At 36.6% G+C, this 17,613-nt stretch overlaps 1 protein-coding gene across 1 annotated transcript in view; it reads right to left on the reverse strand.

Moving 5' to 3' along the window:
* PCLO (piccolo presynaptic cytomatrix protein) overlaps window positions 1-17,613 on the reverse strand; it is a 378,058-nt gene that overhangs the window by 190,943 nt on the left and 169,502 nt on the right. Inside the window, 3 exon segments of the mRNA XM_050905865.1 lie at window positions 279-5,346; window positions 12,350-12,982; window positions 13,120-13,671. Coding sequence (XP_050761822.1) covers window positions 279-5,346; window positions 12,350-12,982; window positions 13,120-13,671 — 6,253 coding nt within the window.

A 17,613-nucleotide genomic window follows, 5' to 3' on the forward strand; every position in this document is an offset into this window, starting at 1 on the left:
AAAGGGAAACTGCATGCAAATCTTCAGGTTAATGATCTACTTTAGATGTGAAGGAAACAGCATTTCGGAACATGCAGGCACATGCAGGCAGCTCTGTGCAAAACACATATGTAAAATGAAGAAATGAAAAACACGTGTAATCCAGAATTTGTCACACTGTCCAAAAGAAAACAAAACAACAGAAAGAGGGGAAAAATAATAAAATAATCATCCTGAAATGAGGTGAGGAACATCAAAATTATATTTCAAAGAAAGATCTGCTGCTGTGTCATACTGACCTGTAGTAACTCTTCCAGAAGTAAGATCTACTGCTGCATCAGTTGCCCCAACTTGATAATCAAAGCTATTCTTGCTTTTGTATGCAAACAGTCCAGCTTCTGATAAATTTGTGTCAGACATAGATGGTTTCATACCTCCCATTCCTCGGTAGCCATATGACCCTGAACGATCATACTGATAATGGTCATCTCTGTAACCAAAGCGATCTTCAGGAAGCGTAGTTGGTGGCTGCTGTGCTGTACAGCTCCTACCAAATGGCAATTTATAAACCATATCACAGCAGACAGCTCTTCTCCCTGCAGTCAGATCCACAGGCTTCTCATCATCTTCTATTACTGTTGTTATGATACCTGAAGTAGTGTCATCCATTGTTACTACTGTTCTGTGGGATTTTGTAGTGCTAAGGTCAACTGCTCCACTCTCCGTCGGCTCCTGAGAAGTGGAGAGATCAGTCCAACCATTTGTAACACCAACAGGCGGTACAGTAACAGGCTTTGTAGTAGCCCATGTCACTGCATGTGTTGAAGTACCTAGGGATAAATTTATTGGCACTTCATCTCTACCTGAAGAGAATGCCTGGCTGCCTGTTACTCTGTATGCAGGCTCAAAATGTTTTGATGTTGTTAGCTGAAGCGGCGTTGTCATTGCATGTCCCAGATCCACAAGGCTGTCTGTACTGGCAGTGTAGCTTACAGTGGCGGTGCAGGTCATTACAGTTACTGTCTCAGTGACTACAGACAGAGAAGGATCGGCAACACATGCAGTGCTAAGATTTATTATAGCTGGCTGGACAGTACTTACTGACCGCCCACAGGTATCACTTGCTGGCATTTGCCTTCTCACGTCCATGGAAACAGCAGACAGATCCATACAGCTGTCTCTCATTTCAATATCCATCTTAGTTAAAGTGCGAAGATCTATGACGTCACCCAAAGGATGGAACCTTCCATTCTCTCTGTACCTGGGTTGATCCACTATATGTAGTGGCTCTGGAGGTATAGTAATAGCGACACTACCTAAACCAAAACCAGGCACTGGGCCCTTAACCACAGACACTGTGGTCTTGGTTACCTCTGTTGTTTCTACTGCTGATTTTGAACTAGGTATTTTTTCAAAAGTTGATTGTGTTGTGACAGGAATAGCTTGCAAAGCACCTGAAATATACATACTCTGATCTGCCATACTTTGAATTTCCATAGTTTTCATGGATGGAGTAAAAATTGGTGGCATAGTCTGGGGAATCTGTTCTTTAGAAGGTGCTTCTAAAGGCCAGCTGGTAACAGCCTGACTAGTTATAGCTTCTGTGGGAGTTCCAGGCTCAGATGGCAATGTGATGACAACATAGGTTTCCTGTGAGGGTTTTGTCAACCTTGGTGAAGATTTGTTAGAGTGTGGAGACAAAGGGGAAGTGGGAGATGCTATTTTGTATTCAGCTGCAGGGACCAAATTCAGAGTCATACTTGAAGTCAATGACAAACCTATTGGTTTGGGCTGTGTTTCTGCTGGCTTATGAACAGCTATTGGGAGCGGAGGAACTGCTGGTTTAGGAGCAATTGGAGGTTTAGTTACTTCAGCGGGTCTGTGACTGAAAACAAGCCCTGCTGGAATGGAGGATGGTTTGGGTGGTACAGGAGGTGGTGTTTGGGTGTATGTTTTTGTGATAGGTACCACATGATTCTTTAATACAGCTGTGGACTCTAGTGTTGGAACACTTGTGACTGAAGGTACCACTGTGGGAGCTGTTGCTGCTGGAGTCTTAATCTGTGACTTCTTTTTGGGGTAAATGGCTGGCTTGGGTAAAATAGGTGGAGGTAATGGTGGTGGAGGAGGTGGTGGAGGAGGAGGAGGTGGGGGTGGAGAAGGTTGTGCAGGAGAATCCAAAGAAGAGCTTCTAAAAAGCGAGAATACTTTGGATGTTAAAACAGGAGCTGAGGAAGGCACAGAGACCATGCTGGTCTTACTTACAACACTGGGAGTAGGTACAGAAGATGTTTCTGATGCAGGCTCTGTAACTGGTACTGATGCTATACATACAGGTGGTTGCTCAGATGTAGCACTAGTCAAATTAATCCTTGTCATATCAACACCCAATTCTTTGTGTGAATCTTCATGATGAATTTTGACAATGCCAGCCTCTACTGTACTTTTCATTCTTCCAGCTGCTTCCTTTTCTGCTTTGGAAGTATCAAAGGTAATGGTATCAGTTGCATATCGCTTGGGCTTTATAACTGTAGTTGCCACTACTGAAGGTGCAGTTTCAGGCAAACAAACTGCAGCTTGATTCACACTTTCCATATTTGATGCTATAGATGGCTTTTTAGTAGCTCTGGCAATAGATTCATAAGGCATGCTCACTTCAGAGTACTCTTTTGTAGATGTTAAGGGAACTTGGGTTATTATCCTGACACCTTCAGAATCTGCTAGTTTACTCACAGCATCTGCTGTATCTACGTAACCTGTGGTTGCACTATCTATAGGTGATGAACTATCTGTGGTACAAACTGAAGATGTAGATGATGTTAAGGAAGCTGTATCAGAAGGTAAAACTGATGCAGCACCTTCCGATGTCTCAGAGTATGTCAACATTGATGTTTCATGAGAAATTATTTCTTGAATTTCTCTGGCATAATCTGTTAAGTATTCATCTTCAATTTCCTCTGCTGTAAAATGCTGTGTTATTTTAACATCTGGAATAGAAAGTGCTGTACTACTGACAGGTGACACATCTGAGATTGCTGAAGTAGTGCTTGATGTTAAAGACGTACTATCCACTATTTCTCCAACACTAGATACCTTTGTATCAGATGTGGGAACGAAACCTGAAGTTGGTTGTGTTGGACTGGACCCGGGGGTTAGCTGCATTCTCTGTCTTTTCATAAGCTCTTCATAAGCAGCTTCTGCATCTAACAACTGCTTTTCCTCAGTGGTGGAAGTTACTGTGCTGTCTAATACAACTATTTCATGACTTTCTGGGATAATGTAAGAACTAGAAACAATATCTTCTTGAGGCACAATAGAATGTAAAGTCTCAACACTATAGTAGTCTTTCTGTAGATCAGTAATTTTCTGTGGTTCTTCACAGATCTGTTCTGAAGCTCTTATTTTTTTCTCTCTTCCTCTCTGTTGTATATATTCATTGCTCTCATCTTGTCTCATTATGAGATTAGTATCAATAGTTCCATTGTAAGTATCCTCTACTAAAGATTCATAAATATAATCCTCTATTAGCATTCCACCATATAAAGACTCTTTTTCAAATACTTCATCTTTTTCATTTGCAATTTGAAATGACTTGGACTTATGGGTCTTATGCATCATCTCCTCATATACCTCTTCAGCACTTTTCAATGTCTTTTGACCACTTTCTTCTTTTGGGAGTCCAATTGGTTGTTCATCTGTTGGTGAGTATAGAGAAACAGCAGTAGGCAATTTGTAAACTTTTTGTACTTCTATTATTTTTTCTGGGCTGATTTCAAATCCTTCAGGATCTGACTCAATACTAGGTGAATATTCAGAACAGGAAGATCTGTGCAGCTCTTCCATTTCTGCTGCCTGTCGTAATTCTTCTGTTGGAGATGCATCTTCAATGGGAGAAAGATTACTTGGTGGAGTCTTTGGACGTTCCCTTCTTCTCTGAGCTCTTAGTTCATCCTTGTCCTTTTTAGATTTTTTGCTAGAACTTTTTCTTTGTTGCTGTTCTAATTCACGCTGTTTCTCTTGTTCCTTTAGCAGTTCTTCCTCTTCCCGTAGTTCTTCTTCTTCTGAAGAATCTTCAATAGTTGGAAGAAGAGGGCCATGTGATCGATGCCTGGCTTTGCGCTGTTGTTTGCTCTCCCCTCCCAGTTTTTTGTGACTAGGACTGCTGTCACTATCTTCATCAAGTGATGACACTGAAGTAGGAGATGTACCTGGTGTGAAACTAGAAGCATGTAAACTAGAAGACCCTTCTCCTCTAGATCTATCTTCTGGTGAATCTGTAAGACTCTCCATCTCTAGCTCAGGCTCTTCATCAAAATATAAAATACCTTTCTGTTGTTCAGATGCTTCAGAATATTTTTTTGTTATTGTACTATTTAATTCTATTGTTTTGAAACGCCGAAGGCCTCCTCCTCCAGTTACTGCAAGTTCTTCACCATCCTGACTTTTAGTTTCCCTGTATTTTGGCTCTGGGCTTTCATCAAAAGTCTCATCATCGTCATCGTGCCATGAATGTCTTCTTCCTGCATCCTCATCATAGCCTGCACTACTTTTCCGTGCCATTCTTCTATGTTTTCCAGCTGTTCCTTTGGCTTTGCTTTTCACTTCTTCTTTCTTTTGGCTTTCAGTTACACTGATCTCTTTGAGTTGACTTCTAATGAATTCATCATCTTCAGAACCTGAGGCGTCTTCATCAGCACTCATCTCTATAATCTGTTTTCTAATGAAGTCTTCCTCGTCACCTGATCCCTGACTGTCATCTCGTTTGTACTCATCACTGCTTGAAGAACCAACACTAGCTCTTCTTTTTCTCCTTGGGACAGGTGAGTTTTCACTCTCACTGCTGTCTTCCACAGAATCATAGCGTTGTCTTCTTGCCAATATGTCATCTCCTTCATCTTCTTCCTTGTAGTCTGCCTGGGAGGAAGCACTTCCTTTGCCATCTTCTACAATGGTTCCTTCACCTTCTTGAATAGTTTCTAAGTCTTCCTCATCTGAACTGTAAGATTCTGGAGTGACTGGCAAAGGCTTTGTTTTATGTTGATACTTTGTCTGTTCACCGTACGTTTCATAAACCTCTTTGCTTTTCGCAGATTTTTCGTCAGAAAGTGTACTTGCCTGAGCTTCCAGAATAGACAGTACAGTACTTTCCAATTTAGCTAGATCTGAGGGGCTTGGTGGACTTTCTTGTGAAATAGTGTCTTTTTTATTAGATTCTCTGAGTAAATCCTTTTCATCACTGGGGATATGACTTGGAATTTCACCAAGTGAACTTGATATCCCATCAGAAGAATACCCGGTGTCACTCAGACCTTGTGGACTTTTCTGTTGCTGAGAGCCTGATGTGTCTGATTTGTCATCCTCCTTTTCCTAAAAAAATAAATACATACGCGTGTGTATATATTTATATATAAATTCTTAATGTCTCCAGGCAATTAAATACATGTGATTTTTTTTCTAAAAGATGAGTTAATGTCTCAGATGAAAAATTATGATGCTAAGAAGAATTATATTAAACCATAAAAGACTCAACACTAATTTTGTTATTCAAAGCTATTGAAATAATACAAAAAGTTCCACAAATTTTGAGGTTTTGCATTGAATCTAACTATGTTTGCATGGCTGTCCACACTGGCAACTGATTTTATTAGTTGTAAGGTGATCTTCTATTTTTCAATATAAACAAATACTGTATTTAATTGCTTTCAGAACACTTACTAGTGATAGTCTATCATTTGTTCACATATGCATGGGACAAGTTGTTTGGGGGTTAATTTAAATGAAGATTTTAATTACCTATATTTCAAAACTGCCTACATAGTTCTAGATACGAAGTAATATAGCTTGCCAAACGTCAGCCTGAAGTATTTCTGGGGTCTGCTCCTTTCTTTGCCCATTTAATCTTTTATAATTGTCTAGCAATATGTCAGTCTTCTCAAATTTTGGACCTATGGTTTCACTTTGTTGATTTAAGTGTTACACATTGTGACATGCAACAGAATACATGGAGTGTTGAAGCATGATTTAATGCAATTTGGAATGTCCCCATATCTGCAGTTCAGCACTGTACAAACATTTTCTGAGTACCTCATAAAAAAGAAGTTTCTCAGTAAATTTGTAATGCAGAGGTAGGCTGCTGGTAGGGAAGTGTAATTGCAGGGAGGAAAGCATGATGGTCAGCTATTGATCAAAGGAAATAAGGAAGCAAACAAGGCAGGCATACCTGACTGAGCATCATAACCAATGTTTTCCTTCTCATCCCTAATTAAACACCCTTAGTCATTCTCCTAGCTTCCAGATCCTTCTACACCATTCTGAATGACAATCACCTCTATCTCCTTTAAATAACAAAAATACCAAGAATATCCTACAGCAAGTATTTCTACACCAGAGTTTCCCTCCTGCTTCTCTCAACTGTGAAATGCTCTGTACTTAGTGAAAGTACCTCACCATTCAGCTAACAAAACAGCTCACTCTCCAAATGACAGGTCATCTTAGCTGTCAATCTTACGAAGTGTCCCCACCTCCACTAGCAATTTGAGAACAAGTATCACAAAGTCTCCTGATTTTAATAATATGATCTTCATATTTGTTATGGCCCTCAATAATACAAGTAGGTAGTATTTATGAACTTTGCTAATCTAAGTCAATGATTTCTGAAGTACAGCAAACCATTTATGTAAAGCTTTAATTTATCAACTTCCTTGGCAATATGCTGAGTTAAAAAAAATACTGTAGAATAAATATATTAAGAAAATTATGACAATGGTTAATTATAATTTAAAGGTACATTTACACTTATGTTAAGTTGCTATCAATTACAAGTATTTTCAAATGTTTATTCACACTAAAGTTATATTTAATGCCAAAATATCATAAACCAAATATTTGTTATTGTCAGTCCTTTTATTTTTAAAAACCAGTCAGGTTTTTTCATTATTTAATTTACATTTAAAGTACCTGTTCTTGCCTATAGACATATCACTGTGCACATAATCCTACATTAAAACAGTAATATTAATATTAATATTACACTAATCTACTAATTAATATTTTATTAAGTAATCTCTGTTTCACAGGAGTGATTTATTATATGCTTTGCAAAATCAGATACTGACTTGAATATAAACTACATCTGTTCTTACCAATATTGTACCCTATATGATAAACCCAAATATCTGATATCAGAGCAAAATCCATCGCAATTAAAAATCAAAGATGAAAAAAAATATTTCTAAGGACAACTCTAATGATGAGGTTGTGATTAACATATAAATATGGAGAAACCTATAGTACTCCAAACAACTTTGGGAAGTCATCACCACTTAAACACTTCAGCACGTATTATTCCGAAAAATGTACTTTTGGATGTTCTCCAGCCCTTAATGACAGAATCAGATATACTCTTCATAAGAAGTCAGTAATGAAGCATAGTTAACAATTTTAGGTTTTGTATGTTATATTTACATTTTTGTTCCCTTTATTAAAGACGAAAGTGTTTAAGGGAATTTATTGGGCCATGTTTTAAAAAACCACACATTTCATTAAAACCAAAGGATTTTTCCATCTAGAAGTATCACACCCCTCACTAAAATTTCACCTATGACACTTTATTGTTGTTTTTTGTTTTATTTCCAATATGTTCATACTTATAAAGACATACCCAACCAAACACACTGTGATCAATTTAGATGAGCTACTAGAAAATCTAAACATTGTTCAAGCTCAGAAGGTCTCCTAGGAGTTGAAGGACAGACTGTCCACCTAGTGAAAGTGAATCTGTCAGATCTTGGTTCTCCACAGGGAGATGAAGTGACACAGTGACTTGTAAAGCAGAGACAGAAGGCGTCAACTAAACAGTTAAGCTCAGAAATAGGTAGACAACAATGGGTCATGGAACAACTTTAGCCATTCTCCTTGTAATTTGTGATGGTACCACTATCTGTGAGTCCAATGTGTAGTACCTACTCAATGACTAAACCAGAGGAGATGGCAATGAATATTGCTATTGCCTGCCCTGTTGTTGAACCTCAGTGTATGCCACAACATCACTGATATGAATAATAGGAAACTGAATATGGGAAAGACTGCTATTTGTACAGGAAGGAGAAGAAAAAGATCTACAATAAGGAGGGACTTCTTTTATCACTAGAAATAAATGTGATGAGAAAATCCAACTTTCTTTTTAAGGCTACCACAATATGAATATAGTTTCTATCATTTTTGTATGTATAGTTGTCTGCCCTGTGATATGTCATGCAAAAATTATCCTGCACATCGTGTTTTGAGATCATATGCATGTAACTTGCAATAAATAAAATTTGGTCTTTGTGCTTTTTTTCCTTGTTTCCTGCAGCCTGAGAACTAGGATATTGTCACTAGCTACATCTATTCTTAAATGACTGGTAATTTATTTTCTACAGGGTTGGCCATCACATACACAAAGACAGCATCATTGTCAAACTTGTAAACATACCGTAAACATACCATAAACATGAGATTTTTAGATGAATAACAAAATATTGCAGAAACAATGCTACTAAGCATCATATATATATTCAACAACTCTTTGAGAATGAAAAATGTATTTTAATCAATAAGAAAAAAACCTCACTTTTTTCTTGTGAAGTAGGAAGTACTTCGGTACATGTTGAATTACTGGGCCTTTCTGAGTAGCTGAATGGCATTTTTTCTGAAAGTTTGCCTACTGTGAACTTTTAATACTGGACAAATTTAGCTCTAATACAGACATCGATGGGAGGATCTCCTTGAGACATGAGGAACAAGGAGACTTATAAAAGCTGCAGGCTGGATAAGACTTTAAAAACAGCAAATGCAACCTCTTTAACTAATGGTAAAAATAATCTAATGTAGGATGTATTTGTACTATTCTAGTGGCATTTCTACAGTGTCAATGTCAATACATCATACAGCTATTTTGCATTAGAAGTTTTTGCTTTAGAAGTATTATTTATTCTTACACCTCTTCACTTTTAATATTCTTATTTGAAAATATAAAACTGAGTGCTTTAAAAAGTCCCATTGGTTATCAAATTCAGTCAGAAGTCTATTAAAAGAAAACTGTGATTAAAAAAAAAAAAGTCTTGTCAGTTTTTTAAATTATTTATAGCTAGCAAGATTACATTCTGTTGCACAGAACAGAAATTTTATTTTGCAAAGGAACTCATGATTTTTAAAAGGTCATTCTGTTTATAGCAGAAATAAAGATATCTACATTATCTAAAAAAAAGTTGCAGAGAGTGAAAAAATGACTTTAGTTGACTAAACTGTTTAATCTGTATTTGAATTTTGTATTATCAAAATGAAACATTTTATCTGTGTCCAGAAAAACTGCTTACAGATAAGCCTTTTCCTCCTTATTCTGGCTCCCTGGTCTTTGTTTTGTCATTAATGGCATGTGTTAGAATAATGATGTCAATTTACAATATATTAATTTCTACCTGTTTACTCAACCTAAGCATACGATCATTCCTCAGTAAACATAAGAAGGTAGTAATAAGGGCACTTATATAATACAGCTGGTATGTTGTAAATATATGTCCAATTTACACCATGGCAATGTGTTCATGTAGATATGCTGAACTACTTATTTGTTAATTTGTGAGTTCCAAGATGACTGTTTTATACTGACAAACTGTATGTCATAACCATCCAAGATTTCTAGGCATCCTTGTTAGCACAGCTAACTGCTATTGCACATGTGAATAGTCAATATTACAAGATGGTTTATCAGGAAAAGGACCAGTAAATCATGAGCAAAGTCAGTTTATTCTTTGAAATCTTTTTGAAGAAATTATAGTTTAAAATATTACCGAAAACAGAAAGTTTTGAAGATAAAAATGGCTTTGATGATACTTTAAATCATACTTTGAGACCCAAATATTTAAAAATGTTTCAATATTTAAGTCACTTTTGTTTTAAAGGATGCCAGATCTCTAAATACAGTTGGTATCTGTGATTTTCCAAGGATCATTCTACTGATTGTACTGGATCAGAACTTTAGCCTCTCCATGTCTTTAGAGACTTGTTGGGGTGTTGCCATCTTTCTTTTTTTTTTTTAGTGAAAAATGAGGATAGTATTATTTACTTATCTCATTGGAATACTACAAGAGTTAGTAATTACCATTTGCACAGATTTGGATATAAAATGGCATCAGCAGTTTGTCAAGTGCCGAAAGTATTAGGTCTTCCCTTGCATGCCTATTTAAAAATACACCTACCCGAAATCCTTCATATGATTCTGTCCTGAAATACATGTAAAATATATTCTTCAATGTCTAGATATTGTCCTTTACACACTGAAATGGAATCAATGTGTGACATCTAAATTGTTATCTCCTCTTCCACTTCCGTCACATGCTTTCTTGGGAAGAATTGTTTCTAGCCATGTTTGATGTACGGCACGGAGAACATTAAAATACTTCAATAAATAAAAATAAAAAAAATCAGAGTTATTTTTATGAAGTACAAGCTACATGAGGCACCAGCTTTATTTTTAATTCTGAACAATTTGAGCTGCTTCTTATTTATTTTCTTTTTAGGATTTTTCCAAGGAGCAAAAAAGGGGGGGGGGGGGGAAAGAAGTCTTTTTGTGTAAAACTAGGTGTTCCTTTTTCATTCATTCAATTCTGGTTTGTATTTCAGAGTGTTTGAATTTTAAAAATACTTACAAGGAGATATATATGTTTGGGTTTTGTTTTATTCATGAAACTTCTGCTTTACAAACTTTAGCTAAGTGTGCTTCAAAGTCTGATAACAAGAGCAAAATAAAGATAATCCCTATTTATGGTATTAACTCAAGGAGTCCTGATTTCGGTTAGAAGGCAGTGAGAGGAAGTAAAATATAAGTGCAATAAGAGTGAAATATACGTGTGCGCCACATTAGAAATCACTAATTAATCTACAATTAAAATCTGTTGCTATCAGAGATGGAAATCCAATATATGTATCTTAGATTTGTCCAGAGTATAATATGCTTTCACCTCCTTATAGAACATAAAAATGACCAGACAGGACTGAGACTAGCATGTGATGAAAATTTTCCCTTACAAATGTTTTTCAACAGAAAAAAACCCCAAATTTTTAACAACAGTAACAAAATTCTAAGTCTACTTCTTAGGTTTTCTGATATGAATTAAAAAAAAAAACCCAGAAGTGACATTTTGTTAACAAAATTAAGCTTACTCTTCTTGGAAAGTCCTGCAATAGTGTCTTATGTTTGATATGAGATAAACAAATTGATATAGGATTTTCTTAGATCTCCTTCTTGTTTATTCTAGAAGGGAGGATTTCTGGCTATGTTACTCTGAGCATAATTCAGAGATTCCCTTGGTAGAATCAGGGGACACCATACCTCTTGATATCATCAAAACGAGGAAACACAACATGTGATAGGAGATATATTTCAGACAGGAAACTTGGTTTATAAAAATAGTAGTATTTTCCACAGCACAATTTCTGAATCAGAATATTTTTCTGTCCAAATATCTTGGTTATCACAAGTTAAAAAAATAAAACAAAAAACCCCCTTGACCTTTTTGACTGGGATTATTTGAAAACATGATTTTGGCAAAGGTTAAACACTTGTCCTACACCTAATCCTACTTTCATAACATAATAATCAGCACCTAATTTGCGGTGCTGATATAAAAACCCATCATTTTTCATTCCTCAACAAATTGTATATATTATTTCAGTTGATGAAGTGACTTCTTGGTGACTTCACATCCAGCAAATGCATTTAAGAAATGCAGACCTCTAGTACATGCTATCCTGAACTCATCCGTTCATCTGACTTGAGAGCCCACCAAGAACTCTACCTAAAAGTACTTGTCCATATGAGATAAGCAAATGAAATAGTAAAAAGATGTAAAGATTGCATACTTTAACATAACATGTTCAGGCATCACAAAGTATTCCTCAAATGTTTATTATAATTTGGTATTGCAAAACACTGTACACCCTACCATCACAGATTATTCCCTTTTGGGATTAAGAACTATGGAAACACTCCAATTTCAACAATTACACTCCAAAGTCTGGAGAGTCTACAGAAGCAGGTAAATAAATCAGAAATATTGGAAAAATTATTAAACAGGAACTTTCCCTTAGTTTCAAATGCTTAACTGCTTGAGACTGAAAATCATGCAAGAAGTATTGAAAAGTTGCATGTAGAGCACAGGACTAACTGGTGAAACTTTCACTCAACGGGAGTGATGATTTTATCATTTAGAATCCTCCTGTACAGAGAATAACAATAAAGAGCAGGAAGACATAAAAGAGAGGGTCTATCAGGATCAGATTCTAAATTGTACCAAGGGAGAAGGGAGGTGGGAGGGAGAAAGCCACTTACTGTTTTTTCTCTCACTGCTTCCACACGGTCAGTTCCTGGCAAAGGTGCTGTTGGAACAAGCTGGAACAAGTGCTGTTGCGCTTCCTCAGCTTTTTCAGCTTTCAAAACCACTTGTGAACTCCCAGTTGTCAAACCCTCTTTCTTAACATCCTCTTGCTTCTTAGCTTGCAGTCCCTTATAAGGTGCTTCAACTTCTGCTTTCTGTTCAGCAACATGTTCTTTAGTCTCAGCTGTAATTTGTTCTTTTTTGTCCCATGGATGTGGTGCGCTCTTTTGTGGGAGCACAGGTTTTTTATCTTCTTCCAATGTGCTTAGGAGTTTCTTTTGGTCTGAACTTATTGTTGCAGGAATTTTATCTGCTGAAAGTGTCTTTGACAGTTTCCCTTGCTGAAGTTTTGATTCTTCCTTTTGAGCTTCCTGTTGGATTTTCTCCACTGATGAAGCTTTCATGATTTTCTCATGTTGAAGTTTTGGATCTTCTTTCTGAATTCCATGATGGATTTTATCAACTGAAACTGCCTTTGACAATTTGACCTCCTGAAGTTGTGCATCTTCCTTCTGAGCTGCAGGTGGGATTTTGTCAGCTGATAGTGCCTTTGCCATTTTCATCTGTTGGAGTTTTAGGTCTTCTTTCTGAATTCCGTGTAAAATTTTGTCAGCTGAGGGTATCTTTGCCATTTGCCATTTTGCCTCTTGAAGTTTTATATCTTATCTTCCTTCTGAACTCCATGCAAAATTTTATCAGCTGAGGATGTTTTTGCCAGTTTTGCCTCTTGAAATTTTGCATCCTCCTTCTGAACTCCATGCAAAATTTTATCAGCTGAGGATGTTTTTGCCAGTTTTGCCTCTTGAAATTTTGCATCCTCCTTCTGAACTCCATGCAAAATTTTATCAGATGAGGCTGTCTTTGTCAGTTTTGTTTGCTGGAGTCTTGGGTCTTCCTTCTGAGAAACACGTTGGATTTTATCAACCGAGGGTGTCTTGACAAGTTTTCCGTGCTTAAGTTTTGCATCTTCTTTTTGAATTCCTTGTTGGATTTTATCAGCTGACAATGTTTTTTCCAGTCTCCCTTGCTGAAGTTTTGGAACTTCCTTCTGAACGCCTGGTTCTTCTTTCGATTTTGCTGCTGCAGGAGTAGGTGGTGTGGAAGTCTTCTGAGGGGAAAGTGAGACAGCAGGCATAGGCTGTTTTTGAGGAGTAGCAGGTGCTTTGGATACTGGTTGTGAAGGGCCTGTTTTCGGAAGTGGCACCTTGCCCATATCCCCAAGTTGTCCTGACATTGCCCTTTGGGTCTGGCAGTTTAAGCACAGCCATTCCTGTACCTGTGATACAACAAACATACAAAGTTACATTTTTGAAAACTTAACAGTAAAATCATATGGTGTTTTCAACTGATACAGTCGAATACTTTTAATCTGAATGCTGCACATACTGAGAAGTTATTTTCTTTGTTTGCTGCTCTTGCAGGAAGATCCATAACACCTTTCTAACAGAAATGAAGCATGTCAGGTTCCAGAAAGCCAAGCTGAACAAATATAAAAACACTTTGTGAAAATTAACAGCAATTACATTGTTCCACAGTACTGGAACAAATTCCAAAGTTTGCTTATATATTTCTAACATCTATTGCTTTCTAAAGCCTCTATTATCTATCAATAGGTCCCTCTAATTTTGTAAATCTGAGTAAAAGGGGACCAACTGGGACTCATGGCTCTTTGTGTTTCTCTTCAGAAGTTACCTTGCCCTCTTGAATTTGTGTATATGTATCAGTGTATGAATTTAATATGGCTGTAACCCAAAAGGAAGATCACCTGTCTGCTCTCTTTACTGCTAAATCCCTGCTGCACACTGGCTCCTTTTACTCTTCTCAGAAAATCAGAAAAAAAGGAAAAATGCTTAAATCTGTGCAAAAGATCTTGTTGCCAGTTGCCTAGCTACTACATGAGAGGAGTAATCAGACTGTTTTCAGTGGTATTTGGGGTATAGTTTCTTTAGAATAGCAAAAGCAAATTTTAAACACAGAAAAGTACTGAAAGGAAAGAAAAAGCCCAGAATCTTCTGGATACTAGAATAGATAACAAAGCTCTACTTCACTAGTGCAAAATAAGCTTCACTGGAGGATAAGAGGTCTATGCTGTACATTAAAATCTTTGTGTGCTTGTTTTTAACTCCTTTTACTGTGATGATGGAAGGTCTCAGCAATTCAGTTATTGTATTTCTCTGATTTGGAGAACTTAGTGACCTACTGAATATGAAGCACATGAAAAACAGAGCAAAATTGTTCAATTAGTAATTATATAGGTAATACTGCTGATAATATTAGGATAGTACAGATGACTGATCAGGTATATACCATTGAATATTCAGAATATCCAATGGTATATAATCAGTTGCCCAGAAGATGTGGCATTTAGTCAGAAGAAGGGGTTTCTGGCAGAACTGTGCAACCCCAGAAACATTCATGCATTTTATATTAACAAGTAATACAGTAATGAATGAGGTAACACTAAAAGCAGAGACTGGAACTCCAGCTCTGCCCCTGCCAGCAAAGAATGCCCGAATGACAGGAGTGTAAGCACCAGACTCCCTGCTCTCCTTCTGACTCCATGTAACCTGCCTTTTTCAGTGTAAAGAGGGGCCTAACTTCAACAAATGCACTGGCAGGTTTTCCTACCAAGAGTACTTAACACTTGGTGATGCCAGCATATTGTCATTGATATGGCATTTCTCACAGAGTGGTAAGGGTTGGTCATGATAGGACCATAAATGGCTTTTCAATATAGTTAACCAGAAGTGAGGCATCTCTCTATTCATCTCTAACGATGGAGCTTATGTGCTCAGCTCTCACATCCCAACCAGGATATTTCTGAGCGCACTGGTGCCTAGTAAAGTTTCTGTGCACAGTAGGTATGTCCAGGATACTATGATTTTGGTATCTTTAGAAATTAAGACCTTTTGAGATTAGCTGGTTTCAAACACTTTCTGGAGTTATCTAAAATCTACCAAAACCCCACTTTCTGAAGTCTTATCTGCATACTTCAGATCCAAATCCCGTTGTTAAATGGCTTTACAATTCTCTTGCAATTGTTTTTAAAATAATTGAATCACTACTATGATGCTGCCCCTTTGAAAAAATAGCTGATTAAGCTAATAAGTGAAATATAAATTACAAGAATTGCAGATGAAATGACAATTGCATGTGAAACAAAATTTAGTAAGAAAAGCTCATGTGGGCTAATTTTGTTGAAATGCAACTAAGGAGAGACCATTTAATGTATAAAATAATTTTCTTTGACAAATTTTGTTTCAGGCACACGAAATGCAAGGATGCATGTATTATTATTCAGGTCATCTAACAATTGCCTTGTGTATTTATTATTCTACTTTCATAGAAAATGACCAAACTAGCGAGTCCTAGTAATTGACACAAATAAATATTTATTAAAAGTATTTGGCAATATTGTCCCAATAAATGCAGTTTATCGACTGAATCAGCTGTCTCCAAATGCAATGAAGCCCCTAATAGTTACTATACCCTTTGCAACTCCAAACTGAATGTGGCTCTGTATCTGACTATTAAATATAATTTAGGTTTAGTTTTTCTGTGGAAAAAAGCATTAAAACATAATCCTCCAGGGAAGATTATCCTCCTCCATAGGACTTAAAGTGCTCCAACTACACATCATTTGTCTGGGAAGCACTAATTAAGAAATACAAATAAAAGTAACTTCTTTTTTAAAGAATGTGTAAAATATAACTTAGTTTTCTTGCAAATATTTCTGTTAGAGGGGTTTATCTGGAATTTTTACTATAGTTTCCTCCCTTTTTATGGGCAGCAATGTTTTTTTCCTAGAAAACAATATTGGGAGCCATAAGTATGTTGTGAACTGTCTTTTATAAACTTAAAATAGAAGTAATACCCCAGGAAACAAATTTGGCCTACAGAAAATCATGATGTTAGTATTATCAGGAGTCTGTAAGTGGCTAAGTATACTAGATAAAATTTAGCATAAACAGACTACAGAAAAAAGATCCAATTTCATAGTATCCTTAGTTCTTTTCTCATAAAGATTGTAAAGACCACTACACAAAGTTGACTAGATAATTATAATAGATCAAATTTTTTTATTAAATTTATTGGAGGGCCCAAAAGCTTTTAAACCCACTAAAGAGGGGGCAGGTTTTGCCTTCTCCAGTCAGCCTGACAAATACGCATTCCACAATGTCAGCAGAAATAATACCATTATTATTTGTGCTAATATAGCTTCTGTCAGCATGGGGCATGGGAATAAGACAATACTTAAATGTTATTAAGCTTCTCAGAATCTAGCCTTAACCATCTTTAATTTCATAAAAAACATAATTAAGTGGCTTCTATCATTAAATAATCCATGATTCAAGAGTTCGCTGAATTTCACATACATGCTATATAGATATTCTTAAAGAACATGTTACTTTATACATTAAATGCACATGATGTTCTCACACTACCATTTGTTTGTGACATAATTTCCATTTATTCCCTTATAATATATCCATATTCAGTTTCTAGGGTCTCTATATTTCTTTCTTTTCTATACATCTACATTTGGCTCATTACTTCTTCTAGCTCTGCTCGTTATGTAGATCCCATTGAGTACCTCTTCAGCTGCAGCCTTCTCACTGCTCGTACACTTGCTCCTTCTTAGATTCAAGTCACTTCCCTTCCCTCATTTAAATCCTTCACAGACTCAATTCTTTGAACTGCTTATAACAACTTCAGCAACTTTAGTAATAGTATTAAGTATTTAAAAACCAAAACAGTTACCCAGCCACTGTTTCCTCTCAGCTTTGCTCACTGTCCCTATTCAGTCTCTTTCCCTGGAGTTCTTCAACTCAAGGACTGTGCTTTGTGCTGAGCACATAGTAGAACAAGTCTCTTAAAATGGAAAATAATGACAATTAACATGAGCAAAGGAAGGTGATAATGAGCAAACTGGTAAACTGCACTAAATCCTGTTAAGAGATGGAAGTCCCAGTCTTGCCTCCCTGCCATACTGATGCAAGTGCTGCTAGTGAAATGACCTGGAATTGTCCAGATAGGCAGTGATTTAATGAACCTTGCCATTGTCCTCTTGGAGTTTTGTTATATCTGCATCTATTTACCACTCCATTTTCTGGTGTTGCTGTATAGGCATGGCAAATACTTCTCCCAAGCTATGTGTTTTGAATTCCAATCTAAGTTTTTATAATCTTGCGGATATTTGACCACAAAAGAGCCTACA

Source organism: Gymnogyps californianus, chromosome 1 (genome assembly GCF_018139145.2).
Source record: "Gymnogyps californianus isolate 813 chromosome 1, ASM1813914v2, whole genome shotgun sequence".
Lineage (NCBI taxonomy): Eukaryota > Metazoa > Chordata > Aves > Accipitriformes > Cathartidae > Gymnogyps > Gymnogyps californianus.